Source organism: Leuciscus leuciscus (assembly GCF_965113295.1).
Source record: "Leuciscus leuciscus genome assembly, chromosome: 3".
In the NCBI taxonomy this organism is placed as follows: Eukaryota; Metazoa; Chordata; class Actinopteri; order Cypriniformes; family Leuciscidae; genus Leuciscus; species Leuciscus leuciscus.
The window spans coordinates 31,597,672-31,625,447 of record NC_138727.1 but is presented as its reverse complement, the minus strand read 5'-3'; the positions used below and the strand labels follow the sequence as shown (position 1 = coordinate 31,625,447).

General features: G+C 40.2%; 1 protein-coding gene across 2 annotated transcripts in view; it reads right to left on the bottom strand.

Annotated features, from left to right (window-relative positions):
* Window positions 1-10,484: 10,484 nt before the first annotated feature.
* anos1a (anosmin 1a) overlaps window positions 10,485-27,776 on the bottom strand; it is a 33,873-nt gene continuing 16,581 nt past the window's right edge. Inside the window, exons 5-14 of one of the 2 annotated variants that reach the window (XM_082164025.1) lie at window positions 26,033-26,217; window positions 25,030-25,159; window positions 24,651-24,847; window positions 22,498-22,639; window positions 22,240-22,356; window positions 20,303-20,391; window positions 19,644-19,815; window positions 15,557-15,774; window positions 11,878-12,022; window positions 10,485-11,536 (exon numbers count right to left, since the gene is read on the bottom strand). In XM_082164025.1, the coding sequence (XP_082020151.1) occupies window positions 11,487-11,536; window positions 11,878-12,022; window positions 15,557-15,774; window positions 19,644-19,815; window positions 20,303-20,391; window positions 22,240-22,356; window positions 22,498-22,639; window positions 24,651-24,847; window positions 25,030-25,159; window positions 26,033-26,217 (1,445 nt within the window). In that variant the 3' untranslated portion in view covers window positions 10,485-11,486. Of the gene's footprint in view, window positions 11,537-11,877; window positions 12,023-15,556; window positions 15,778-19,643; window positions 19,816-20,302; window positions 20,392-22,239; window positions 22,357-22,497; window positions 22,640-24,650; window positions 24,848-25,029; window positions 25,160-26,032; window positions 26,218-27,776 lie in introns of both variants that reach the window. The other variant, XM_082164024.1, reaches the window with a different exon arrangement.

The following is a 27,776-nucleotide window of genomic DNA, read 5'->3' as shown; positions in this document are numbered from 1 at the left end:
AGCACGCTTCCTTCTGGGAACCAATCCCCTAGGAACCCTCATCCCTCTCACGCTCCGCAGCAAGTAGAGCCACCAACGGAACGTGCTGGACCATCCTTGAGGTGTGTACCATTAATTTCCTTTGGTGCTCCCCACGAGGAACAGATGTCAATCGCTGCATCGGAGGCTGGGTCAGATCTCTCCGCGGATGATGACTCGGCGCCGGTGCCTCCTTCGGGTGTGCCAGTGGTGCCCGAGTCGGACCCGGAGATGATGGCTATGCTTTCCCGGGCCGCCAACAGGATCGGGCTTGTGTGGAACCCTCCACCGTGTCCCCAGCCCTTGAGGCTGTACTCGTCGGACTTAACCGGCAAGGCTTACAAGGCCTGTGGGGAAGCCGCCTCTGCCATGCACGGCATGGCATTGCTGCAGGTCCATCAGGCCAAGGCACTGAAGGAACTGCACAAGGGTGGTCACGATCCACAAGTTCTCCAGGAACTTCGTGCCGCAATGGACCTCGCGGTTCATGCGACTAAAGTCACCGCACAGTCAGTGGGTCGTGCGATGTCCACTTTGGTGGTCCAGGAACGACATCTTTTGCTGTGTCTGGCCGACATGAGGGAGACCGACAAGCTCAGGTTCCTCAACTCCCCAGTGTCCCAGACCAGCCTCTTCGGTTTTCGGACGCGGTCGAGAACTTCGCACAGCAGTTCTCGGCTGTACAAAAGCCTGAGACTGAGGCTATCAAACACATTTTGCAGCGGTGGTCAGGGGGTTCCTCCACCCCACCACCTGTGGCTGCACAGTTTGCTCATCGCCGGGGGCGGCCTTCTGTGTCTGTCCTCGCTCCCGCGCCGCAGCAGCAGCCTTCACCTAAACGGCATCGTGGAGCCAGTCACAAGCAGGCCGCCCAGCCCGTTCAGGCCCCCGCCAAGAAGGTCGGTAAAGCCAAGGGTAAGCAGCCCTAGGACGGGAGACCCAGAGATGGATGGGACTGCTCTTCGGGAGATGGTGACCACACCGCTCCCTCCCCCGAAAGAGGCCCGGGTGGAAAATCCTTTTTGTTTGTGTTCCACCCGTGTTCCGTTTGTGTACCCAAATTTTCAATAAAAGAGCATTTTCTTTCATCTCTGGGTCCGAAGAGGGCCCAGAGAGCAGTGGGGGGAGAGAATTAGGTCACTTGATGGAGTTTTTCGGTTCCTTGCCACTGTTGCCTTTGGCTTGCTCAGTTGGGGATATTTTGGGGATATTTTATTTTATTTTATCAATCCATAAATTCCTCTTGAAAAAAAAAAAAACTTTGTTGTATTATTTTAATTTAATACTGTGAAGCTGCTTTGATACAATCTGTATTGTGAAAAGCGCTACAAAAAAAAAAAAAAAAAAAAAAGAATCCTCACCACTCTCATCCTCTTCTATCGCCAGCGGGCAGCAGTGTGCGGTTCAAGAACGCAACCAAGCCACCTCCTGCACCTCCTGCCCCATGGAACCAGGTAAGTGTTGCTCAGCACACTCAGACTCTGCTACACACCGCCTTCCAGAGAGAGTCTCCCGAGCCGCGTCCCTGTGTTCCCCCTCGCTGCCCCACTTCGGGTATGCCTACGATCCCTTTGGTCCCGCTTGTACAGTCTCTGCGAGCCTGGTTAGCGCTCCCCAGTCCGTCTCGCTGGCTCATTCGTACCATCAGGCTCGGCTATGCGATTCAGTTTACCCGGCGTCCCCCAAAGTTTTGGGCCTTCCACTCCACTACAGTGAGAGCAGCCGATGCCCAGTCCGTACTGGCGAAGGACGCAATAGAGCCGGTCCCTCTAGCCGATATGAGGTCAGGGTACTACAGTCCTTACTTCATTGTACCCAAGAAAGGCGGTGGGTTACGACCGATCTTGGACCTGCGAGTTTTAAATCGGAGTCTCCACAAGCTACCGTTCAAAATGCTCACACAGAAACGCATTTTCGAATCACTCCGTCCCAAAGATTGCTTTGCAGCGATTGACCTGAAGGACGTGTACTTTCATGTCTTGATTCTTCCTCGACACAGGCAGTTTCTGCGCTTTGCGTTCGAGGGGCGAACATATCAGTACAAGGTCCTGCCCTTCGGGCTGTCCCTGTCTCCCTGTGTCTTCACAAAAGTCACAGAGGGGGCCCTTGTTCCCATGAGAGAACAGGGCGTGCGCATCCTCAACTATCTTGACGACTGGCTCATACTAGCACACTAGTATGATCAGTTACAAGAACACAGGAACCTCATGCTCAGGCACCTCAGCCAGTTGGGTCTTCAGGTCAACTGGGAAAAGAGCAAACTTGCCCCCGTGCAGAGGATCTCTTTTCTCAGTATGAAGTTGGATTCGGTCGCACAGACAGCGCGCCTCACAGAGGAACGCTCTCAGTCAGTGCTGAACTGAAAGGCAGGACGGCGGTCCCACTGAAATTCTTTCAGAGGCTCTTGGAGCATATGGCAGCAGCAGCAGCAGCAGTAACTCCACTCGGGCTGCTCCATATGAGACCGCTTCAGCACTGGCTTCATGGCCGAGTCCCGAGATGGGCGTGGCATCATGGCACTCACTGGGTGACAATCTCATTGGCATGCCGTGGTGTTCACAGATGCCTCTGCCACTGGCTGGGGTGCCACGTACAACAGGCATGCAGTGTCAGGGCTGTGGATGGGCCCCCAACTGCACTGGCACATCAATTGCCTTGATTTGCTAGCAGTACGTCTCACTCTGAGCCGCTTAAAAAGGCTGCTACAGGGCAGGGACGTGCTGGTCCATACAGACAACACTGCGACCATTGCGTACATCAACCGACAATTTCTTCCTCTGGAGTCAGAAGCATCTGAGGTCGCTTCGTGCCATGTATGTCCCCGGTGTGCTCAACCATTTGGCAGACGAGCTGTCACGAGCTGTGCTCCCGGGAGAATGGCGACTCCACTCCCAGGCGGTTCTGCTGATCTGGAGAGAGTTCGGGGAGGCTCAGGTAGACATGTTTGCCTCCTCAGAGACCTCCCACTGCCAGCTGTTTTACTCCCTGACTGAGGGAACACTCGGCACGGCTGCACTGGCACTTAGCTGGCCTACCTGCGCAGACCCTGTGCAAAGTCAGGGAGGACGAGGAGCAGGTCCTTCTGGTGGCTCCCTATTGGCCCACCCGGACCTGGTTTCCAGAACTCATGCTCCTCGTGACAGTCCTTCACTGGCCCATTCCTCTGAGGAAGGACCTTCTGACTCGGAGACAGGGCACACTATGGCACCCGCGTCCGGACCTCTGGAAACTCCATGTCTGGTCCCTGGACGGGACGCAGAGGTTCTAGGTGACTTACCACCCGAGGTACTTAATACCATCACGTCTGCACGGGCGCCATCCACGAGACAAGTGAACGCCGTGAAGTGGAACCTGTTCGTCGACTGGTGTTCTTCTCGCCGAGAGGACCCCCGAAGATATTCGATAGGGTCCGTGCTTTCCTTCTTGCAGCAAGGGTTGGAGCGAAGGCTGTCTCCCTCCACCCTCAAAGTACATGCTGCCGCTATTTCAGCATATCACAACCACATAGATGGCAAGTCAGTAGGAAAGTACAACCTGGTCGTCAGGTTCCTTACCCTAACCCCCCCACCCCCCCCACCCCTTGCCTCCATACCTTCTTGAAACCTTTCCCTGGTGCTTCAAGCACTTCAGGATGCTCCCTTTGAGCCTTGCAATCAGCAGACTTAAAGCTTCTCTCCATGAAGACTTTGCTGCTGGTTGCACTGGCCTCTATCAAGAGGGTAGGGGACCTGCAGGCATTTTCGGTCGATGCCATATGCCGATAGTGGATGCCATCGCCTTGGCTTACCAAGCACAAGGTGTGCCCTGCCCGCTCAGCTTGCATGCCCACTCCACGAGAGGCGTTGCATCCTCCTGGGCGCTGGCACGTGGCTCTTCGCTAACAGATATCTGTAGAGCTGCGGGCTGGGTGACACCTAACGCATTTGCTAGATTTTATAGCCTAGATGTAGAGCCGGTCTCCTCCCGTGTTCTCAGCCTAAACGGGTAGAAGCACTGAGAGGCCCGGCTCTGTCGGCTTGCTGCACCCTACTGTGATCCTTATTGCTCCAAAGTGAAAAACCTGTGAAACACCCTCGGCCCGGACGTGGCGGAATTAATCTACAGGGATCCTATATGTGTATTTCTCCCTGGCTGCTCCTAATCGAAGCCTGTGTCTTTCCCTTGGCTAAGTCAGCCAGTATTCATATGCAGTACAACTTTTGGGCTAGTCCATATGTATTTCCCACATAACTCCTTGGAAGAATGTGGCTTCCGGAGCGTTCCCCTTTCCCATATAAAGGGCACGCTTTCCCTGTGTTATCCAAAAATCTCACTGTGTGGGTTATCACAGAACAACAGTGACAGGTATACTCTGTGTAAGCCCTCTCCTATCGTCCTTCCAGGCAAGAAGGGGTAGAGGCTTGCACAGGATTCTGGTCTCTCAACTGAGGTTGTTAAGACCATCCTTCACTCCAAAGCTGAGGAATTTGGAAATTTGAGGAAACTGTATGCCTTCAAGTGGAGAGTGTTCACTTCTTGGTGCATTGGTCATCAGCTAGACCCAGTTAACTGCCCTGTTGACACAGTGCTGGAGTTCCTACAGGAGCGATTCACTGCAGGATTATCCCAATCCACCTTAAAGGTTTATGTGGCGGCCATAGCTGCTTACCACATTTATTTGGGTGGAATGTCCTTAAGGAGAGACCCATTGGTAACATGTTTCCTCTGTGGCACATTGAGGCTGAGCACTGCGGTACGCACTAGGGTGCCCACTTGGGACTTGGCAGTGCTGCTCCAAGGCCTGTCCCTGGCTCCCTTTAAGCCTATTGAAGAGGTTTCAGTCAAGTTTCTGACTTCTTTCTCTTAAAAGGATATAATATTTGCTAGCTCTGTCGGTTGCCCCATCGTTCTTGGAATTTGCACCTGGCATGATAACGGTGTTCCTTCACCTCAGGCCAAGTTACATTCCCAAGGTCCCCACTAATGTGGCTAGATCTATTGTGCTGCAGGCCTTCTGTCCTCCTCTGTTCCAGGATTCAGACCAGGAAAGGAATAATCTGCTGTGTCCAGGTCGGGCATTAAATGGTTACATCCATAGAGCTGCCCTGTGGTGTAAATCAGACTAACTATTCGTCTGCTTTGGGTCACCCAGCAAGGGGTCCCCAACATTGAAGCAGAGGATATGCAAGGGGATAACCAAGGCATTGTTGTTGTTTCAATGTTGAAAAAACTGAAAGCAGAATTTTGCACAAAAGTTGAAACAAACACTGGAACAAAGTTTAAACAATGTTTAATACTAAATGATTGTTAAAGATGAACTAAATAGACCTGTGAGAATAGTAAAACATTGAAATAATGGCGCATGCTGATTCAGTTTGCAAAAGTTACAAAATAATTGGCAGTGATTCAACCTTGATCCATGACATTGATTCATCAATTAATTTGAAATGTCAGCTCAAGTTTAGTCTTTATCTATTAATTTATTTAAAAATACATGAATATGCAATTCATACATGCAGTGAAGAATGAAGAAAAAGATTCAATTCTTGAAAAGAAAAACTGCTTTTTTACTTTAAAAAAAAACCAAGATAATGGAAAGTGGACACTCACTGAACCAAGTTTCATTCTTTATCAGATTCAAAGCTAGAAGCTACTTGTCAGATACCATTATGCAGGAATTGAAGCTGTAATGGTGTAAGCGAGAACACAGGCCAGAGAGCAATCTTTTTTGAAAATGTTTCTTATGGGATTGGCCAGTTGTGAGGCAACTCGTCTGGGAGGCTCATGGGAAAGTGGGAGGAGGAAATATCATATCTCCCTCTGGCTTAAAAAGTGTGAAGTATTTTGATACATATTTCATCTGCTCACACTTTCAGTCCCTGAAGTCATCTATTCTCTCCTTCTCTCATTGTCCCTCTTTTGCCTCTTCTCCCCTTTGGTTCCTCTGCTTATCTCCCCTCTAGGTTTCCTTCTTCCTGATGCTGCTTCCCTTTTAGTCTCCCTTTCTCTCACACTCTTTCTCTGTACCATTCTGCAGCCATTCTCTGGAGCATCATAAATGTGTTGCAAGCGGATCGAGTCTTCCCAAACTCTCCTGCCCCCACCATTCCTTCTCTCTGTTCCTTCTAAATCCCTGTCTCTGGGTCACCAGAGTCCAGGAGCACTCATAAATCCTGAGGCACAGTTCAACACTTCAGCAAGGAAGCAAGAAGACACTTCCAACCAGACCATTTAATTCTCTTATGTTCTTACTGCGCTCCAGCTGCATCATGCAGAGCTCCATCTATTTATTCAGACAGCCTTTATATCAGTCATACAAACATTAGGCCTGGATTCAAACAGCTAGCAATATATTCTACTTAACTAAATCCATTGAGGCATCATTGACAAGAGGATGATTACTTTAAACAATAAGGTTGATACTGATGTGCCTCATTATTAGACAATGTGACAAAACAACAACTTTTCAGACACTCCTTCAGGGAGTTCAGACAGATAAGATACACAAAAGAATTTTTTTTTGGAACTATTTAGAGTCTAACCATAAAAATGTCAGATTCTCATCTTAAACAAGGCTCACACACACCCTGGTGGAAAAAAAAAGTGCTAAGTATACTTTCAGCCAGACTAATTATCAGTATACTTTAATTGTGTTTATGATTAGTTAACTTGAAGTGTGCTATTTTGAATTTTGTACTAAGTATATTTTAGTTGTAATTAAATTGTAGTAAAGCATAACTTTAAGTGTATTTATTGTACTTTTCTGAACTAAATTGGACCAACTTCAACTATACTTAGTATACTTTATATGCCTGTGTAGGGACTAATTACATGCTTGATTAGTAAAGTGTACTTTATTTGTATTACAAATACATTACAAATTCATTACGAGTGTCTTCGAGACATACAAGCAATATACCATAAGTGTATTTATATATATGTTTTATTTAATATATATATATATATATATATATATATATATATATATATATATATATATATATATATATATATATATATATATATATATTGGGCATTTTCGCCTTTAATTAGGATATGACAGAGAGAAGGGACATCAGGAAAGGTCCACGAGCCGGGGCTCGAACTAGGGTCTCCCGAAGCACATGTCGGCGCACTTGCCCTCAAGAATATCGTGGTGTGATATATCTGAATAAAAAGTTCCAAATACTTATTCGAAATACTACAAATTGCATACTTTGTTTTCAATAATAAATGAAGAGTTCAGATGCAAAAGCCTCTAAGTGCCATCTGAAATTTTCTTCTAGAATGATCATTTTTATCAAGCTCGTATATTTAAGTTAAATAATTTCACTTAAATGGCAATGCAAATGACCTATTAATTGTAATTTAAGTGAAATTACTGAACTTAAATATACAAGCTTGATAAAAATGATCATTCTAGAAGAAAATTTCAGACGGCACTTAGAGGCTTTTGCATCTGAACTCTTCAAATGTACATTATTAGACAAATAAAACTTAGCTATACTTTGTACAAAATACTATTCTATACTATAATGTATTTTGAAAGTGTACTTTCAATGCATGGTTACAATGATCATTTCCAGCACACAGTTAAAATATACCTAAAATATATTTTTAATAATGTGCAAATAAATACACTTTTAAAAAATAAACTGAATTTTCACTTCAAGAATATTTTTCTAAAATATATTTTTAGAAAATATACTAAAGTACAATTATTTTAAAGTGTGTTAAAAGTTGTTTTGTAAAAATAGGTAAAAGCATGATGTTAACATACTTAGATAGTGATCAAATATAATGAATTTCAAACCTGAACCAAACATATTTTTATTCAAAGATCAACCGTCTGTCATTAGTCTTTAGTCTGCCACAAAAAAACAAAAACAAAAAAAAACCTTTAAAGGTGCTCTAAGCGATGTTGGGTGACGTCACTTCTTATTGACGTTCGAAGTATTGTCAAACAAAATGGAGGCTAGCTCGACCCTCCCTCCTCCTCATCCTCATCCCGTCCCCTCCCCCTCCCTTCCGTGCTTCCTGAAACAGTCATGAACCATTTAGAAAAAACAAACTGGATTTACCCACCTGTCCAGCAAAAACAGAACCACCTGAATGTCGGATTGGACGCCCTTCTGCTGACGAAGTTCTCGCCACCTTTTGAACGCTTTTCCGAGGTAAATTCTGAACTTTGCGTTCCTTCTCCTTTTCCCTATTCTTTGCTATTTGTTCATCGGAACGTCATCTCTTTGGACGATTTTAACATTAGTCGTTGTTAGGACATCTCTGCTCTTGCTAACTTCCCTCTTCATGCTTCTCTCTCCTCCACTCCCCGCACACACACTAACCCTGCAACCCCCACCCCAAAATCATTCTTGTCAGTTATTTGCTGGAACACTGTTTGTTATGTTTCGTGGCCAAGGCTGGGCCAGTTTGTTTTTTCTTGCCGTTTGTGAAGCCTGGACTGTCTACAGAGACCGTGTTTTTTTTTTTTACAGTGTGTTCAGGGGACAGGCAGCTAGCGGATAGTGAGGAGATGTTTGCTGTATGTGACAAAAAAATTTTTGGCCTAAAAAACGTGTGACATCGCTTAGAGCAACTCAAATGTCATTGTGAAAAAAAAAAAAAAATAGATACTGTTGTAACAGTGCGTAAATCAGACCTTTCAGGCTATAGCCTAATGCTAATAAGCCTTATGCCAAAATTATCACAACTAAATTGTCGGTCATTAAATAAGAAAAGTAAATAATTGTGTAGATGATTTGATTTGTGTAACTCAACATCAGACATTAGGCCTAAGTATTTTTTTGCACACAGTGCCACAACCAATCAGTCACTCCTTTATGACTGGCTGCCTGCACATTCACTGTCCTTGCTGCTGCGGCAACTTGCGCTTACTTATCAATGCATATCTAAATTCGCACCTACTGTATCTTTGTAGAACTTAAACATAAACAAAAAAAGATGCTGCAGCCAATGAGCAGCCGATGAGCATGACTCAACCTCCACAGTCAGTTTTTAATGTTTTATCAGACAATAACTACTCAAGAATTTGCTTTAGTATAATTTTCGGGACAATTAGGGCCGGATTCAGAATTCGAGACAACAGCTTATTTCAGGACTGTCCCGAATTTTTCGGTCTGGTCACCCTAGGCGGGAAAGTGTTTATGGATAAATTATGGAAAATTCCGTCAAAGGCATGGAAAGAGTTAAGTAGATTGGAAGTAAATTCCTATGTACACTACCAGTGGACTACAAAAGAAATTCACATACACAGAATGAAGAACATATCTGTTTTCTTTATAAATATTTTTTTCAAACAATGTAAGTTTAAAGAGAGTATAAAAAAAAGAAAAAAGAAAAAGAATTATTTAATAGGCTCAACCAAACACAACAACAAGCCAAGTATATGGCCTACTTATAACACTTAATTATACTTTTAAGCATATGCCGAGCAAAAGATTGAGTATAGGCCAAATATACTTAAAATTACACATAAGTGTACTTGACTCATAATGACAGAAAAGTCTAAGTATATTTTTGATAAGTACATAAAGTACTGAAAGTATACTTTCTTATTTTTAATGTTAAAGATTAAAATAACTTTTTGTAAGGGAATACAGGGCAATAACAGACCCGCTTGTTCAATACTGCTTAAAAATCTTCTGGTGGTGCATTATATTGTGTGACCTGCAATAGTAGAATGGAATTTTTTTTTTTATCTCACTGAGGATCAACAAAAACAAATATTGTTGTCTCCTGTCCTGTGGTACTCCTGTCTTTTTGGTCAGACATTCTCTGAAGGGGTAATGGCAACAGGCACATCAAAATTCCATATAGCAAACAGGCGTACACACACACACACACACACACACACACACACACACACACACACACACACACACACACACACACACACACACACACACACACACACACACACACACTTCTGTTGTGACACGAGGGCCAGATGTGGAGTTGAATTCTAATGAAACTGACTACAGAGCTACAAGGGTAGAGTTGCCTGCTTGCATATGTGTATGTTTGAGTAACCACACACTTATCCATTGGGCTTAATGCTTTGTTTTCACACACACACACTGAACCACAACAGAAATAGAAGCAGAACACAATGTAGCTGCATCAACAGAACATCTCATTATTCTCAATCTCAATGTTTTTTTTTTGTTTTTTTGTTTTTTAAGTAGTGTGTACATTTGCATCGAAATGAAAAATAAACACAACTATATTGTATACGGATACTGTATCTTGTTAGTGTCAAGGGGTGGAAAAGTTCCTTGCCTTGACTGTTTTGTAGTGTGTTTTAGTAGTAAAATTAGATGAAATTTATGTGCATGTTTATATTGATTTTTATTGATTGTGTGTATTTTAAATATACATGATTTTAGAGAATATTGCTTGTGTGGCATGATAGATTTAATTTCCTATTCACCCTGGTAGTACTGTTACAAAACACACAACCAGTATGGTAAAGGGAAAACAAGGTTTAACATCTTTATTCATATAAAATATGTACATTAATATTCATTATCCATGGGAATTTACAAATATATTTATACAAAATCTCCTTTCAAGGGTTTGTCAGTTTGTGAATGATGCTGGGGGAACCCGCACAAACACACACACACACACACACACACACACACACACACGCGCACACATACACACACATTCATGCACTCACACACAGACAGTTACAAATCCACATAACACATTTGTATTGCATACATAAATAAATAAAAAAAACATACAGTATATACAGGAATTACATGACTGCAAACAAATATCTCTACAGCAAATTGAGCACGCACCACACAAAACCCTCATAAAATGAAATGGCATTTTCCTTTTAAAGAGCAGGAATATTTTTCATTGATTCCTCATTTGTTGCTATTGACACAATGGGGATACAAACAGTAAAATGCCATGCTTAACGAACACATGCAAAACCACAAACAGTTGTATTGAGTCAAGGCTTATTTACAAGTTAAACCAAATTAGTCATCACATGCAATATTGGATTAAAGAGGGTCCATTTCAGCGCCTAGGGTGAGTGTAACCAGAAATGCTTTTTTCTTTCTTTTTTTTTTTTTAGGGAAGGTGCAATTCAAAACATGCCTTTTAGGCATTTAACCAAATTTTTTTTTTTTCATATTTGCACTTTGTTTTTATTCTATGCCTTTTGCTTTTGATGCCCAAGTCTTTGTTGCAAATTCAATACAAATTAGTTTGTGGAAGCCGATCCCCACTACAGGAAATTAATGGGTCTTTAAATAGTCATCATCTATCATAACGTCAATCACAATTTGATCTTCAGATTACAGCAGGTCCCAATTTTGAGTTACTATATGAGGCAACTGACTGGCTCAGGCTGAAACACGATTTGCAATTAACTTTTCTTTGGTTCTTCTGACACTCTGTGTTCCTGAGGAGTCAGTTCTGGTCCAGGATGATTCATTGCAGTGTGGTCTTCAGTGCCGTTCTATCACCGACCTTAGATGGTGTTTCTTAATCCTTGGTTCTGCAAAGTTAAATATATACTAGAGTCAAGAGAGGAAAAGCAATTCATCTCAATTACAAGATTTATTGGTTGACCTCGACATCAAGATCTGGGGCTACTTGCACAAGACTTTGACCTCATATACCCTCTGACCTTTTCCTTCCGATGAACAAGAATGTCTTGTCAGCTCACCCTTATTAAGATTTAAGGGTTGGGCTGCATTTTTTTTTTGCGCTGGAGAGGTCAGTGCCATAGAGATACCACAAAAGATTACGAAAAAAAGTACGAGAGATTATGCTATTTTTAATTAGTATGTGATTTGGTACACAAATGCTGGGGTCTCATAAGTTTAAAGAGCTTACTGTAGTGCAGGACTGGCCTGCTGTGAGCTGGTGTCTGGAAGGTTCTGGATGTTGCTGGGCCTTGTCCTCCCATAGTGATCACCTGCACCTCAAGCCTGTAGAGAGATGCCATCTGAAGACCAGAAACTACCAGGATATTACGCTCCTATTTGAGAGGAAAGAGAAGTTTTTTTTTTTTTTTTTTTTTTTTTTTTGTTAATCAAGATCATTTGAGTCTGAGAAATAAATAAAATACAAATACACTGTTGTTAAAAATTCTAAATTTGAAAAAGAGTCCCTTATGCTCAAAGCTGCATTTATTTAATCAAAAATACAGTAAAACAGTATGGCGAAATATTATTTAATATAATTTAATATAATTTAATATTTTATTTCTGGGATGGCAAAGCAGATTTTTTTTTCAGCAGCCATTACTCCAGTCTTCAGTGTCACATGATCCTTCAGAAATAATTATAATATACTGATTTGGTGCTCAACAAACATTTATTATTGTTGAACACAGTTGAGCTGCATATTATTTGTGTGGAAACTGTAATGCACGTTTTTGTATGATTTATTGATGAATAGAAATTTCAAAAATACTGCATTTATTTGAAATTTGAAATCTTTTGTAACATTGTCTTTTCTATAACTTTTGATCGATTGTCCATGTTGAATAAAAGTATTACCCTCTTCCTTTCAAAAATAAAAAAATAAAAAAGACCCAAAACATTTGAATGGTAGTGTACATTGTTGAAGAACTTCGGATATGAATCTTGGGGCACATGGTAGAAAAAGTAAGATTTGTATTATGCCAATAATACAATACATATATGGCTTAGTAATCAAATTTATTTTAGGTCTTGTTTTGGTTTGTTAAACCTTAATGTTATGAAGCGACAAAACAAACACATCAGAACGCCGGCTCATTATTGGCCTATGCTTTTCGCGTGAGCACCACGACACATGTTCTGACGTAGAACCCAGAAGCGCTGCACTGTTTACTACATGAACAGCTTAGAAGACTGACACAGAAGAGAATAAATTGTTGAATAAAGTCCTTAGTTCTGCTTCATAACATTAAGGATGAAGTATTTTAATGATGTTTTTACTACCTTTCTGGGCCTTGAAAGTTGCAATGACATTAGCCGCGTTTCCACTGTCGGGCCATTGCTGCCCACCTCTCGGATTTCATCAAAAATATATTTTTTTGTTTTCCGAAGATGGGTTTCTTATGAGTTTGGAATGACACAAGGGTGAGTAATTAATGACAGGAATTACATTTTTGGGTGAACTAAGGGTAAGTAAGTGGTTTACCTCAACTTTCAGTTCCAAAAACGGAGGTAATTTTCAGGGTAAGTAGCCATATCAACTTAATCTCTGAACATAACCCGCTCCGGAGCAGGTTCTGTTCCATGGTTAGTTTACTTCAGAGGTGTTCAGTGCATGTGTGCTTTATAAGGCTCCAGTGGAATCGTTGATCTGCATTCAGAATGTTTTTTTGGCAACAGGACGTTTTCTATACTATAATGTATTTCTTTAAATGCACAGACTGATATTTACGTAGTTTAATCAGTCTTTCTTTTTATTGTATAATTAGCATCAAACAAACAATAGTTCTTATTCACAGTGATAAAAGATTATTAAACGAAAATATTGAAACATGATTGCACAACCACCAAATAGATGGCGATATGCACTAAGAATGTAAATAACCATTAAATAAAAGAAGTAGAATGGCATGCTTTTTCTTAGCATTGATTTCCATGGTGACTTGTCAAATCGTCACTCTGTTGAAAATGTCTTGAGTGTTAACAGTGAACATACTCAGAGTTTGCTTAACTCCCGAACGAGTTTTTGGAACCAGCATACCTTGAGTAAGCAAGGTTTGGGTAAGTCAACTGAGAGTTAAACGTACAATATGTAATTTTTTTCGCCGCTAGGGGTCGCTAACCTCTTACAATAACAAAGGCATAGTTTGATGACGCAACATTTGCTAAGAATTATGGATCTTGTCGTCAATGTCAAGCCGACCGATCTAATAATGTTTATGGATGAGTAAATACATCTATGTTTTTATCATGACTGTGATATGAAGCAGGTTGGGATTGCTAAGAGACAGCTATCAGCTCCACACGCGACGCGAGTCCCGCGGATATAAAAGGAATATGGACATTTCATTCTACCGAACTAACGTTACACGCAAGTGCAGAATTACTACTCACAGGTCAGTTTATTAGACAAATTAAACTTGTGAGGTAACTCAGCGCTGTTTCACTTGGTCTAACGTTACACTATCACACTAAACTGCATTTGAATGTGTTGAAATTTATTTTATTCTATGTGTTAGTTTGTCTGTATGAGACTAGCAGTAAGCTAGATCAACATTAGAATAACATACAGATCACATTCTAACATTTTATCATTGTTGAACTATATAACATTGATTAGTTTTATGTAAATGTGCTCACCTGTTTAATAAAGTACATGTAGGAGCGGTCGAAGTCTCGGACGTGGAGCTATCGGCATCTCGAAAACACCGCGCTGATATTGATTCTCGTTTTAGTTCTCCTTTTTTATCCAAAGTCTGCTTGCCATGGTCCATAATGTTTGAACGAAACAACAACAGCGTGCAGATAGACATTACGAACTACACAGTTGTCCACGTCTGTCGCCTTGGTTACTATCAGAGGGCTCTGGTTACTATGGCAGTACGAGCAGAAACCAGGGAGAACGCGGATATGACGCCATTGACGGCGACAAAACGTAAATAAAGAAACGGTCCGTGTCTTCGAATTAAATTACAAATTTCTCCTGGTTTGAAAGTTGTTGGAAACAGTCGGGATAATGTAAGTACACAACAAAAAAAAATATATAACATAGCTATTTTTAAAGCAAAAAATTTACATATTGTACCTTTAAGGGTATGTTTGACGGTAAGATAAATTTGCTTTCTGGAATATTTCCTTTGTTCTGTTTTCCCGCTCTTTATTAGTTACTATGGATTTTGATTAGCCCTTTACACCTGTTCTGTTTTCTCTTAATTACTGCCTGTTTATAAACCCTTAGTTTCCTCTGTTCAGTATTCAGTCTCGTTTTCTATGTGGTTTTTCCATGTTATATTTATCCTTTTGATCTCCTGAGTGTTACGTTTTAGGATTTATTTATTTTATTGAAGACTATTTATGTGTTTGTGAAGTTCTTAAACTTAATTTTCGGGGGGAGTGAACCCATCTAATCTTTCAATTAACTGCATCAGCTGTTTTGGCATCCCTCCACCTCCCCAACTCCACCAACATCATTTAGGCATTTTGCTACTAGACTCATCTTACAAACATTAGTAGTCCCACTGGGTGGTATATCTAAGCTTGAGTTGAAGCTGCTTCCTAGTGCCCCTCCACTGCGGACAGCAAGCCAAATACGTTTAACCTTAATAGCTATATAGGCAAACAAACTCGTGAAACCTCCATTGTTGTGCGTTTACTACAGTAAGTTTACTACATTACAAGAACAGTAAGAACTAAGTGTAGAAAAGAATTAAGCTTAGAAACCAATTCAGTATGAAGTTTATGCTGGTTTGGTGATCCAGCTGCTGGACCTGCATGCTAGTGCCTAAAACAAAACATATCCTGGTTGACCAGGATCCCTTGCTAGGGAGCATACTGTATGCTTGTGACCAATTGTTCTGAACGTGACTTACTGGAGGTAGGATCTGAGACTGGGATATGAGGCTATTGGGCAGATTATTTATGCGGCTCTCTGTGATGACCTCTGCCCATGTGACCTGATACCCTGTGACCTGTTGTGGTGGTTGAGGCATGGCCACCACCCATGAGAACAGGCCTGTAACATTCCCCATGTAGACCGAGAACGCTGCCGTCAGGTTCTCTGCCCTGACCAGGACCTTTGGAAGAACCACTGCTGATTTGAGAAAACAAAGAATCATATAAGAAACATAAAACCATATACAAATAAAAAGTGATGCATTTTTTTTCCCTGTATTGATAACATTTTGGGATTGTTTTGGGTGCATAAAGTGAAATATGTCACAGTGACATAATATAAGTAGTTCATGATATAATCTATTATTGTTTCTTAGAAAACAAAATATTTTAAACAAAACTGCCTCATTGCTTCTTAATTGGACATATATTTCCCTTTCGAAAGGGAACTTGCGCTGCATCCCCTAGCATGAAGCGTGAGTCTAAACATGACAATGAACTTGACATTGGCAGGCGGCAGGCTATGACGTCACCGCTGGTGCGACTGTGAGTATAAAAGGTCACATGTGAAATTTGTCAACCTCTTTCTTGTCTTCAGGAGACTGTTTGTTTGGACATAAGGGAGGAGCATTCGCGTTTAGCTCCTGATGGAGCTGAATGCGTGCATTACGTGGGTCTCATCTCGCTATAGAGAGGATTTCTCAATGAAAAGCTCTGTTCGCGCTGTACCTATTTTAGAGGGATGTGGGATGCACATTTGGGTGCAATGCAATGCTGTATTCACAAGACTGACTACAAGAGACGGGTAAGATATTTTTTTTTTTTCTGCTCTCTCCTGAGGGATAGTAGTTAGTGTTTGCACGAGCGCATTCAGCTGCTCTCAAGGGAGTTTAAGGCACTCATAGCGATGTATTCGTGTCTGTTCTCGTATGATTCTTTTCAGAGTGATAGAATCTGACGCGTGAACTACCATGTTTGACTCTCCAGGGGGTCAAATGCGCGCTTTTTGCTATGCGTCGCAGTAATTGTTCCACCCGGGCTTGACTCTCTCCTGAGGGAGGAGAGTTGAGCGTCTGCACTCCGCTGTTCGGGTTCCGTGGCCACCATTAAGGCGAGGTGGGATTTAGCATGGGGGTAGTAGACAGAGCAGGGACTAGTTGAACAGAATGTTTCCTTTTTTGGCACCTCTTATTGGTTCATGAGACAGACTTTATGGACAGAGTCGTCATGCTGTCCTTAGAGATCAGCTAGGCAGTACACTAGGTTGTTAAGCTCTCTGTGAGCCTCCTTGATTACTGCCTTTACAGTAGCGGAGTGTTGTTAGGCCTCCTCTCTTTATACAGAGAGTCACTCTTTCAGGCCCCTGCTCCCAAGAGCTCCGCTGAATAGCGGGTATGAGTTCCTCCTTGGTAAGTTGTTCTGAGCGTAGCACGCCTCTGTACCCAGAGCTCGGCAGGCAGTAGTGCTGTGTTTGGGCTCTTTGCGAGCCTTCTTGGCCACTGCTTTCAAAAGGAAGCTGGTTGAGAATGCGTTGTCTCACGCCAGATAGATTATTAAGAAGTAGGCTCTCAGTGAGCCTCCTTAGTTTCAATTGAGCAAGTTTTGCCCTCTCGCTATGACTGGTATTTTTGCTTAGGACCAGTGTTGTTTTTGGCAGCCCTTTTAGTTTTAGTCTTAGTCTTAGTCTTTTGGACGAAAATGCTTTTTAGTTTTAGTCACATTTCAGTCACTTATAAACTTGATAGTTTTAGTCAAGTTTTAGTCGACGAAAACACAAAAAGGTTTTAGTCAAGTTTTAGTCAATTTTAGTAAAAAAAAAAGAAAGTAGTCTTTAACAAATTAATTTAGGTTAAAAAGTATTGGAAATGGGCTTAGGTTTGACAGGTTGTAGCAAGTGTTGCAATTCGAGTGTTGTAACTCAATTCAATTTGAGCTACTACAACATTACACACAGATAAAGTGGTAACAGTGGAATCACTGTTTTACTCCAAAAAAGCCAGGAATAAAAACATTCTTACTTTGGCAATTGTGGCTTTATTATATAATTAGTTAAATAATAATTTATGTTATAATCTAAGTTATATAATAATTATATATTACTTTGTACCAATTAGCCTACTAAACTTTTTTAGCTCAAAACAGACAGATTTCACGCAAAATAGGCAGAAATGACATGCATTGTGAACGTCAGACTTATAATCATTTTTGTTCCGTCTCGTCTCGTCAACGAAAACTCGAAAACGTCTCGTCATGTTTTAGTCACCTTAGAGCCATTTTTAGCTAGTCATCATCGCGTTATCGTCATAAAAAAAAAGATGCGTCAACGAAATAATTTCGTTATCGTCATCGTTGACGAAAACAACATTGCTTAGGACATTGCTAGGCCTCCTCTCGTTTTAGAGAGTGTTCAAGTTAAGGCCTTCGTCCGCAGAGCTCCTACACACAGTGGTGCTGAGTTGTCAGGCTTTTGAGCCTCCTTGGCCCCTGTCTTTAGGAAGCGCCATGGGGCGGCAGCGCCGTCTCAAGCCCTTGGCCCGAGCGAAGCGAGACCTGAGTGTAGGAAACCAGTGCGTAAAATGTGGTTTTCCATCCTGGGGTTTAGCCTCCGCTCTTTTGAGCTTCACCTACATACAGTATGAATTGATTAGGCTCCTCATTATGAGAAGGCCCCTGCTATTTAGTAGGCAGTGTTGTCAAGTCGTTAGGCTCCCTTTAATCCTCCTTGGATACTGCTTTTATAAAAGATATTCCGAGTTGTTGGCTCGTTTTAAGCCTCCTTGGAGCTGCCCTGGGTATAGAATGTAGTTAGGCCTCATCTCTTTTTTGAGAGTCAGCATATTGAGGCCTCTGTTCTCTGAACCAGATTTTGGCAGTAGCGCTGAGATGTAGGCTTCCCTGAGCTCCATTTGTTATTTTAGTGTCAGGTTGCTATGCATTTGTTAGGCCTTCCTGACATGCACTGGATGTAACTAGGCCTCCTAGCTCATTATCTTAAGGCCTCCGTCATCTGAGCTCAGCCTGGGTCTAAGTTGTTAGGCTCTCTGTAAGCCTCCTTGGTCACTGCTCTTGAACCAGAGCGTTGTTAGGTCTTCTCTCACTTAAGAGAGTCATTCTATTAGAGGCCTCCGCTCCTCTGAGCTCCTCCCATTATTGTAGTAGGCTGCTAGCCCTGTTATTTAGCTTCCTTGACAGAGGTAGGACGTACTGTATTCATCCTATGAGCTCAGACATAGGCTAAGTGGTTAGGCTCTCTGTGAGCCTCCTTGGCTACTGCGCTGATAGGCCTCCTCTTGCTAGAGAGAGTTATTTTTATTGAGGCCTCTGCTCTCTTGAGCTCTGCAACAATAGCGATTGCAAGTGGTAGGCTCTCTGTGAGTCTCCTTGCAAGATATCCTGAGCGAAGGGCATTGTTAGGTCTCCTCTTGATTTAGATAGTCGTCATACTGAGACCTACTTAGCTCAGCCAATAGGGCACTCATCCCTTCAGCATGGCAGTGTGGGTATGCCGTTCCCCATAGCGACCCCTAGGGGACACAACGCGAGTTTCCTATTGAAAAGGAACGTCTCAGGGAACCATGGTTAAAACAATATGGAACAAGACACTGCGTCCCTTTGCCATGATTCCGGTATTCCTGCACACGTCTCCTTCAGACAAGAAGTGGATGACGTATTTCTCAGGTGCCCTTTTATACTCACGGTCGCACCAGTGGTGATGTCATAGGCTGCCGCCTGCCAATGTCAAGTTCATTGTCGTGTTTGGACTCGTGCTTCAGACACCAGTTATGCCAGAGGCATTCCCCATATGTCGGAGGCATTCCCGGAGGCATGCCGGAGGCATTCCCCTAGGGGACGCAACGTCTCGTTCCTTATTCTCAGGGAACCATGGTTACATGCGTAACATGAGACAATATATATATATATATATATATATATATATATATATTATGGACACTCTTATACATCGACCTACAAGTTTGATCCAACATATCTCATAAATGGTTTTGCAGATTACGCTAATGAATTGTAGCAATACAGTCCTCATATTTTTTGAAAGCTAAGATTCACCTGAAACAGTAGAGCAGGGGATGGGTTTGGGACTCTTGCTCTGGATGGTAGCACAGGAAGGGGTGTAGAAGTTTGTGCTTTCCGCCTGGGCTCGACCCTTTGTTCCGACAGGCTGAATAATCACCTTATACTTGCAAGAGAACTGAAGACCAGGAAGGCTAGCAAAATTCTCCTGTTCAGTGATATGAAAAAAAAAATGTATTTGGTCCAACTCCACTGAAAAGAATTCAAGGAGAAATATGATGACTGATCACCTATCAACACATCCAGCATAGCTGTGGGCCTCAATGGGAAAATCTATAGTTCATGTTTTCTGTATGTCAAGAAAGATTAATTTTCATGCTGAAAAAATAAATTTTCTCCTTTGAGTGTGTCATAGATTTTAACAAAGTTTCTTACTTTGTAAAAGACAAAATCACATTGATGAAAATCTAAATATTAAAGATGTTTAAAATAATACTTTGTCTCATATTTATCTGCAATTTAGTAAATAAATCTTTCTGGAATTTGGATGTGCCTCAAAATGGTGAGTTATCCGCCATGAATGATCAATGAACACCACACGAACCCTCTCCCCGGAAATTCATCTTATGTATGAGCTGTCAGAATGTGGCCTCGCACCTGTAGGGAGGATGGAAGACACATTCCTGACTGGTTACCTGGGTGATGAGCTTCTCCTGGGTTCTGGATCCATTGTGACTGCAGAATTCCGGAGACCACTGCACACGGTAACGATTCACAGTGGGATCTGAAAAGGAGAGACAGATAAATGCCAGATTCCGAAATGTGATTATGGAGCACTTTGAGTGGGGGAAGGGAAGTTTCTGTCAGTTTGCTCCACTCACTGGAAGCCAGACCGGCTTCCAGTCTGTGCTTTGCTTGGTGACACACCTTGATGCTTTGCTTTCGTTTGGAACTATTTATATGGGTTGGCTGAGAAGGATTACAGTATATGAACTAACTGGCCAAATTTTGTCTGAAAAATAAGTTATTTGTTATTAATTTGTTTATGTTATACTATTTATTTGTTACTATTTTATATCTCAGCAATTTCACACATCCAATTGTTCTAGTGTTTACTGAATATCGTACACTGAATATCGCTGTTTCTTGTATGATACTATCGTAATTAACATCCCCATGTCATTCCAAAAATGTATGTATTTCTTTCTATTGTTGAACACAAAAATATATTTTTTATTTTTTGTTCATGTGTGTTGTGTTGTCCATACAAAAAAATAAATAATGATACAGTGAATGTCAGCAGTGTTTTTGGCTTTCATTGTTTTGAATATCTATTTTCTTGTTTCAAAATATCTTCTTTTGTGTAAAAAGAAAAAAACGACTTTCTAGTTTGGAACAACATAGTGAGTAATGAGTAGTGAGTGATGTCAGACTTTAAATTTTTGTGTGAATGATCCCTTTCAATACATCTGAAGTTATGTTTATATTAGGTGTCTTTAACTATTTTGTAATTGCATCGAAGAATAAGTACAATGTATGGATTGTTCTTATGTTTTATTGCAAAACACTTTTGCTGCTATTGAGGTGGGATACGGATAAGGTTTGGGACAGGTTTTGTGGTATGGGTAAATTTAAGGATGAGTTAAGGTGCAAGGGAAGGGTTAACAGTGTAATTATAGATGTAATTCCAGAAATTACTTACAGATGTAAATACATTCAGGTAATAATAACAATATAAGTGCAAAGTAAAAACATGTATGTACATAATAGGTGCATTGTATCAAATTATTAATTTAAATGTTATAATAGTAGTTAAAGAAACCTATATATATAAAGTGGGACCAAAAGGGTCAAAATATTTAAAAGCATGGATAAGCCTTTCATTGTAACTAAACACATTTTTTTTGTTGTTGTTGTTGTTGTTGTTGTTGTTTGTATCAGTTAATGAATGGTTAATGATTCACTGGTAATCATCAGTATTGATCTATTTAGACCTTACAAGTAATCAGTGCTCAGTAATACGCCCAGTAGAAATTCATGCTTGCTATGCATCCAGAAAATATGCAAAACCAAGCAAAATATGCAAAGCAAAGCAATCTTGATAATGTGCCTGACAGATTAGTATGAGGTAAATCTGTGGGACATCCATTAGAGAGATTAAGGGATTTGACATGTGGCCAGTGTGAGTCTTAAGTTATTGAAATAAATAAAATAAAAACATCCTTGGTCAAGGAGAAGATTTCAAGCAACATTTGCATGGCTTGGTATGAATTAAATGTTTTCGTTTCTATGACAGTTTTCATTTTTGAGTTTAATGTAGGATTAACTCATCACTCACTGACAGAACGAAACAGTTTAAATGTAATTTGCATCATGCGAAGTTAGGCCGAGACATGCCTCGTCAGCTCATGTTAGCACACAAACAGGTCCTCACTTACTTCAGTAGTTCTTATCTCTTCCCAAACAAAGAGTTATTGTTCTTCATTTAATTACACATATTCTGATTCTTAACTCTTTAATAAGCACAATGTTTACATCATTACAAAACATAGCTGTGAGAAAAAGAAAGACATCCAGCACAGAACAGGACTGTTTCCCAGATAAAAGACATGGTATATTGCATCTGTCATACCTTTCTTTTTCCAGTAAACCCGGACCTGAAGCTGTCCATCTTGATAGAATGGAGTGCCCACGTCTAATAGATCTGACTGGGGTTTTATAAAGGCCGTGCTGACTGTGGGTTCCAAATCTGAATGACATCAAATATGGAAGAAAAGTATAACGTTACAAATTCAAAACATTTACAGCTGTTTTCACTGTATTTCACAACACCCAAATGAGTGCTGTTATGTATCAAGTACAAATGTACAGCAATTAAATAGTTTTGTACCAGATTGTCTTTGGCTTGTAGTAAACTGAAGAATGGCCTTGGAGCTCTTGATGGGGACCTGACCCCAGTATGAAACTGCCTGCAACTCCACAGTGTAACTCCTGTTCTCTCCCAAGTCATCCAGCTCAGCATAGGTAGAGTCCTACACACACACACACACACACAAAAGCCACAGGGATGCATTTAAAAAGTCACAGCAATACAAATCCAAAAGAAAAAGAAAAGAAAAAGATTAGAAAGAAAAAAGGAATGAACAATGTACCTATATGAAAATAGAAGGTAATCCCATGTGCAATTTTTAACTACCCGGTAATCCAGAGGTGTCAAACTCATTTCACGTCGAGGCTCGAGGGTCATACAAAACGTCACCTTACGCATGCAAGCCAAAAATATTTTATTTGTTAAACCTTGATGAAGCCTAATCACAAAAAGAGCATATGTGCTTTTGGACATAACCCAGAATCAAATTTAGCTGCTTTATTAACCAATATTGGGAGCAATTTACTGATTTCAGTCACCAGAGACCTTGAGTTTACTTTGCACATGAAATAATTAGGGAATGTTAATCAAATTAAAAAAAGAGAAACACACTCATTGGTCTGACCTGGATAACTTAAGTAGATTTAATAAGCCTCTGGAAGCATAACTGAACATGAACATGAAAATTAAGTTAGGCCATCACTTCTAAAAAGAACTATTATTTATCTTAGTGTGAAGAACATTTGAATGATCTGATGAACTTTTTTTCTACTATAAAGAACCTTTTTTGCAATGGATAGGTACCGTGGACGTTAAAGGTTAGATGTCAATAAAGAGTGTTGGGCTCATTTCAATTTACGGCATCAGCATCAAATCAGTATTAGTGCATTATATGTATCTAATAATTTTTTGCCACTAAACATCTTTCATTATATATGGTCCATTATTGCTGTGAGCATCTCTGACAAATGTCAAAGAGTGAAAATGAAGTGGGTCCCCTGGGAAAGAGTCACTCATAGATTTAGTTTCAACAAGATTCTGAAGTGCTGAATGCCATTATTAATTAAATATGAAAACTACCATTCAAAGGTTTGTGGATAGAAGTCTTAAAAAAAAATATATATATATACTTTTAGTGAGCAAATCTGCAATAAATTGATCAAAAGTGACAGTAAAGACTGGTACACTGATACAAAACATGTCACAATATTATACTGTATTTTTGATCAAAAAGGTCAAATGCAGCTTTGGTGAACATCCTCTCCTGTGTGAAGAATCAATCCTCTTTCAAAATAATTGTGAACAATTGTACCAACCCCATAGTGTATAATATACAACTGCTGTAGATAATAAAATATTTTAGAAATATCATACCAATAAAATAAATGAATACAAATGTTTTCAGCATATTTCAGTTGCAAGTTTTCTCCAAAATATCACACGGGCCATATTAGATTCCCCTGCTTTAATCCAATAACATGTGATCTGATATTGTAGCTGAGTCACATGTTAATAATAAAACTACTATTAATCACATAAATCATAGCAATAGAGAATTCCCAAATTCAATGTTATCAGAATTTGTATGCAGATTGTGTTCTTATAATCATTGTGCATAAGAGTAATCTGTTTAAAATCAAATCTGAAGCAGTAATCTGTTTAAAATCAATTTCCTCAGTTTTCTGAGGAAAGTGTCCCTCAGCTGACAAAGTCTTCAAAAATATAAAGGCACAACTGCCATCTCTTGGATTGCTAAAGGAGGAAAAAATAAACCCTTCAACATGATCTCATTCAAAGAAAAACAATTCAGCTGTTATTGAGAGATTTCCTTTTCTCGAGACAACTAGAATTGATATGCTGTTTTTGGCTGTATATCAAATGGCACCCAGAAATGTTTGCATTTGCCAAGAGCGGTGATGCAATGCTGTACCACCCTAGTTTGGTGTCTGAAGCCCTCAAATTTAGGGCTTGGTGCGATCAAAGGCCCAATCCTGAGTTGTTTATCTTGCACTTATTTGCACTAAGATATCTAATTTGTTGTGGCTTGCTGAAATAAGGGGCTGGGAAGCTTAACCCTTGAGGGGTTTGGGAACAATCCAGTGTATGAGAAAATTAAATAGTGAAAGACTGAGAGAAAAAGAGAATGTGCAGAGGCATGGGGAAGTCAGAATTACCCCATTTGCAGTCTGTCTCCTTTTGAGTTTGGGTGGCATTGTGTGGTCAGACCAGCTCCAGGAGAGTTTGTAATGGTTAACAGGAATGTCTAAATCTGCAGACATGCTCCAGCTGAGGCGGACAGACACAGAGCGATCCGCACCAAAGGTCATGTCGCTGACATGAAGTTCAGATGGAGCCGGGGGAGGGGCAGGATCTGAGATGGGGTGAAATAAAGAAATAAAACTTACGGTACAAAAACAGTACAGTATAGACATTTCGGATAATAACGTCTAATCTAAATAATATGAGAAAGAATAATAAATGCTATTACTATTATTATTATTCTCCTAAAATCCCCATTAGAATCCCCATTAGATTACAGTCTCTTGATCCAACCTTTAGAGGATCTGAAGTGTCTGCTGGGGGTGGTGTATCCTCTTGTTCCATGAACATTGACCGCTGCCACTCTAAACTGGTACCAGCGACCGGGTCGAATGTCTGTCAACCACACACGCTCTTCTGATGTCTACAGTACAGAACCACAGATGAATGAGCGTAGGAGTGAGCATATAAATCACTGAAGGGAGTCAAGGAAGAATTACTGACTGAACATATCATACTTCAAGTATCCCAAGTGAAGTTAATCATTTCATTTTATGTCTGGCCTACATCATATTAATGTATTTACAAACTTTGTTATGATGTTTATGGTTGCAAATATTATTATATGTGACCCTGGATCACAAAACCAGTCTTATGTTGCACGGGTATATTTGTGGCAATAGCCAACAAAACATTGTATGGGTCAAAATTATAGATTTTTCTTTTATGCCAAAAATCATTAGGATATTAAGTAAAGATCATGTTCCATGAAGATATTTTGTAAATTTCCCACCTTAAATATATAAAACATTTATTTTTGTGAATGGATGCAGCACTATCGCCAATAGAAATGGACAACTTAAAAGGCGATTTTCTCAATATTTAGATTTTTCTGTACCATCAGATTCCATATTTTCAAATAGTTGTATCTCGGCCAAATATTGTCCTATCCTAACAAAGCATACATCAATGGAAAGATTATGTATTCAGCTTTCAGATGTTGTGTAAATCTCAATTTAAAAAAAATTACCCATAAGACTGGTTTTGTGGTCCAGGGTCACATATTACAGTAGTCAACATTTGAAGTGGATTAAAACCTTTCATTAAAGTTATACATGAATTTTTAACAATACCCGTTCTTGTCTTAGGACAACTTTGATTAACTTTTTTGATCCACTTCAAATGTTGAGTACTGTATATTATATTATATTATATTATATTATATTATATTATATTATATTATATTATATTATATTATATTATATTATATTATATTATATATGGATTTCACACTTACCCGTGCCACCACTTGCCACTCAGTGGCTCCATCCTCACTGGGGTGGATGCCATAGTTCCACCTCCTCTGAAGAACGTTCAGCACCGGCTCCGCTGACACATTAAACTTGGAGGACCAGCGCACTTCCAGCACACCAGACTCCAGCTCCTCAAAGACCAGCTCCTTCCTGGGCTTTAGAGGAGCACCTAAAGATCAAGAGAATAGAATAGAATAGAAAAGAAATCTAAAATTAAGAGAACAATCTGGAAATGCCTTTGTTCTATAGTTGTATAGTAGTCTCTCAAGTATAATGTATTATTCATACTTGCTTTAGTTTTCAGAACAAATATGTATGATTGTTGTGTTCTATTTGCTTCTCAACCTTTTTGACTCCAATGCCCCCCTTTGTCCAAGACAATATTTGAAGGCTCTTCTATCTAAACTGATAATGGTACTTCTGGTACTTCTGTTGTAATCAAAATAAAACAACTCAAAAATATAATGTCAGGGGCCTGTACCATGAAGGTAGCTGAACAAACTCGGGGTTACAGGATTAGTTTTGAGTTGACAAAACCAAACCGATGCAATCAGGCTTTATTGGTACCATGATGCAGCTCATCAACTTTCTCTGTCAACTCAGGCTTTGATCCTCAAGCTATGATTACTCCACGCGCGCGTGCACATAAAAGAGTGACGTCGACACTGAACAACCAATCGCGGGTAGAGCGTGAGCGATATATTTTCCCGCGGAGGAGCAAGAGATAATCATTCAGAATTACGATGAATTTAAATATGTATTTCAAGCTCGAAACAATACGGTCTCTGCTGCCAAAGCAAGAGAAGACTGTTGGAGAAAGATTGCTGATTGTTAATGTGTAAGTTAAACAAATACGTTCTATATTTATGTAAAATGATGTATGTATGTGTAGCCTATATGTGTAATATAGCCTATAGCCTATTTTTATAATATATAAAAAATGATACATGCACATTTTTTATATATTATAAAAATAGGCTATAGGCTATATTACACATAGGCTACATACATATACATAATTTTACATAAATATAGAACGTATTTGTACTACTAAGAAAGCTAGGGAATCCTATCATAAGATTAACAGAATAATAATAAAGATTTTAAATAATTCTTAACATGTATTATATTGTATAGTACATTTGTGCAATTTGCTTTTTGAAAAAATAAAATAAAATGTGTTCATGTGATGTCACCCTATCAATATATCTTACCGGCAATTTTATAAAAGCCCTCTTTTATGGACATGGCCGATAAATGTCCGGGGAACACTATTAATGAAACTATTCATGTACTCCTGCAGAGCGAGGACCACCTTACGAATGGTTCGACAAACCGTGTTTTCCCCTAGCTTCTGTGCGTCACCCACCGTGCAGGAATGTACCACTTGCAACAAAAAAAACGTAACGCAATATTTGCGGTACAGTAAGTGCATGAATTCGATGTGTTAAATTCTTTATGTGCGGCTCAAGAAGTTCGTAAAGATAAGACATTCCTTCCGCGGAAAATCTGTATCTTTCATACAAATAACTATCAGGAAAGGCAAGGGGATTTTGTCTGGCTAAAAACTCTTTCTCTACGAAGTGCTCGTCAAACAATTTGCGCTGAGATGTCACAGGATTTGGAAGAAAAGGTGAAGTCATTGCAACAGACACTGGGAATAAGTTACGTCACCTATGTTTCTTTGCTCTCAGCTGATTGGTCAAACTTCAGTCTGAGATCTTGAAT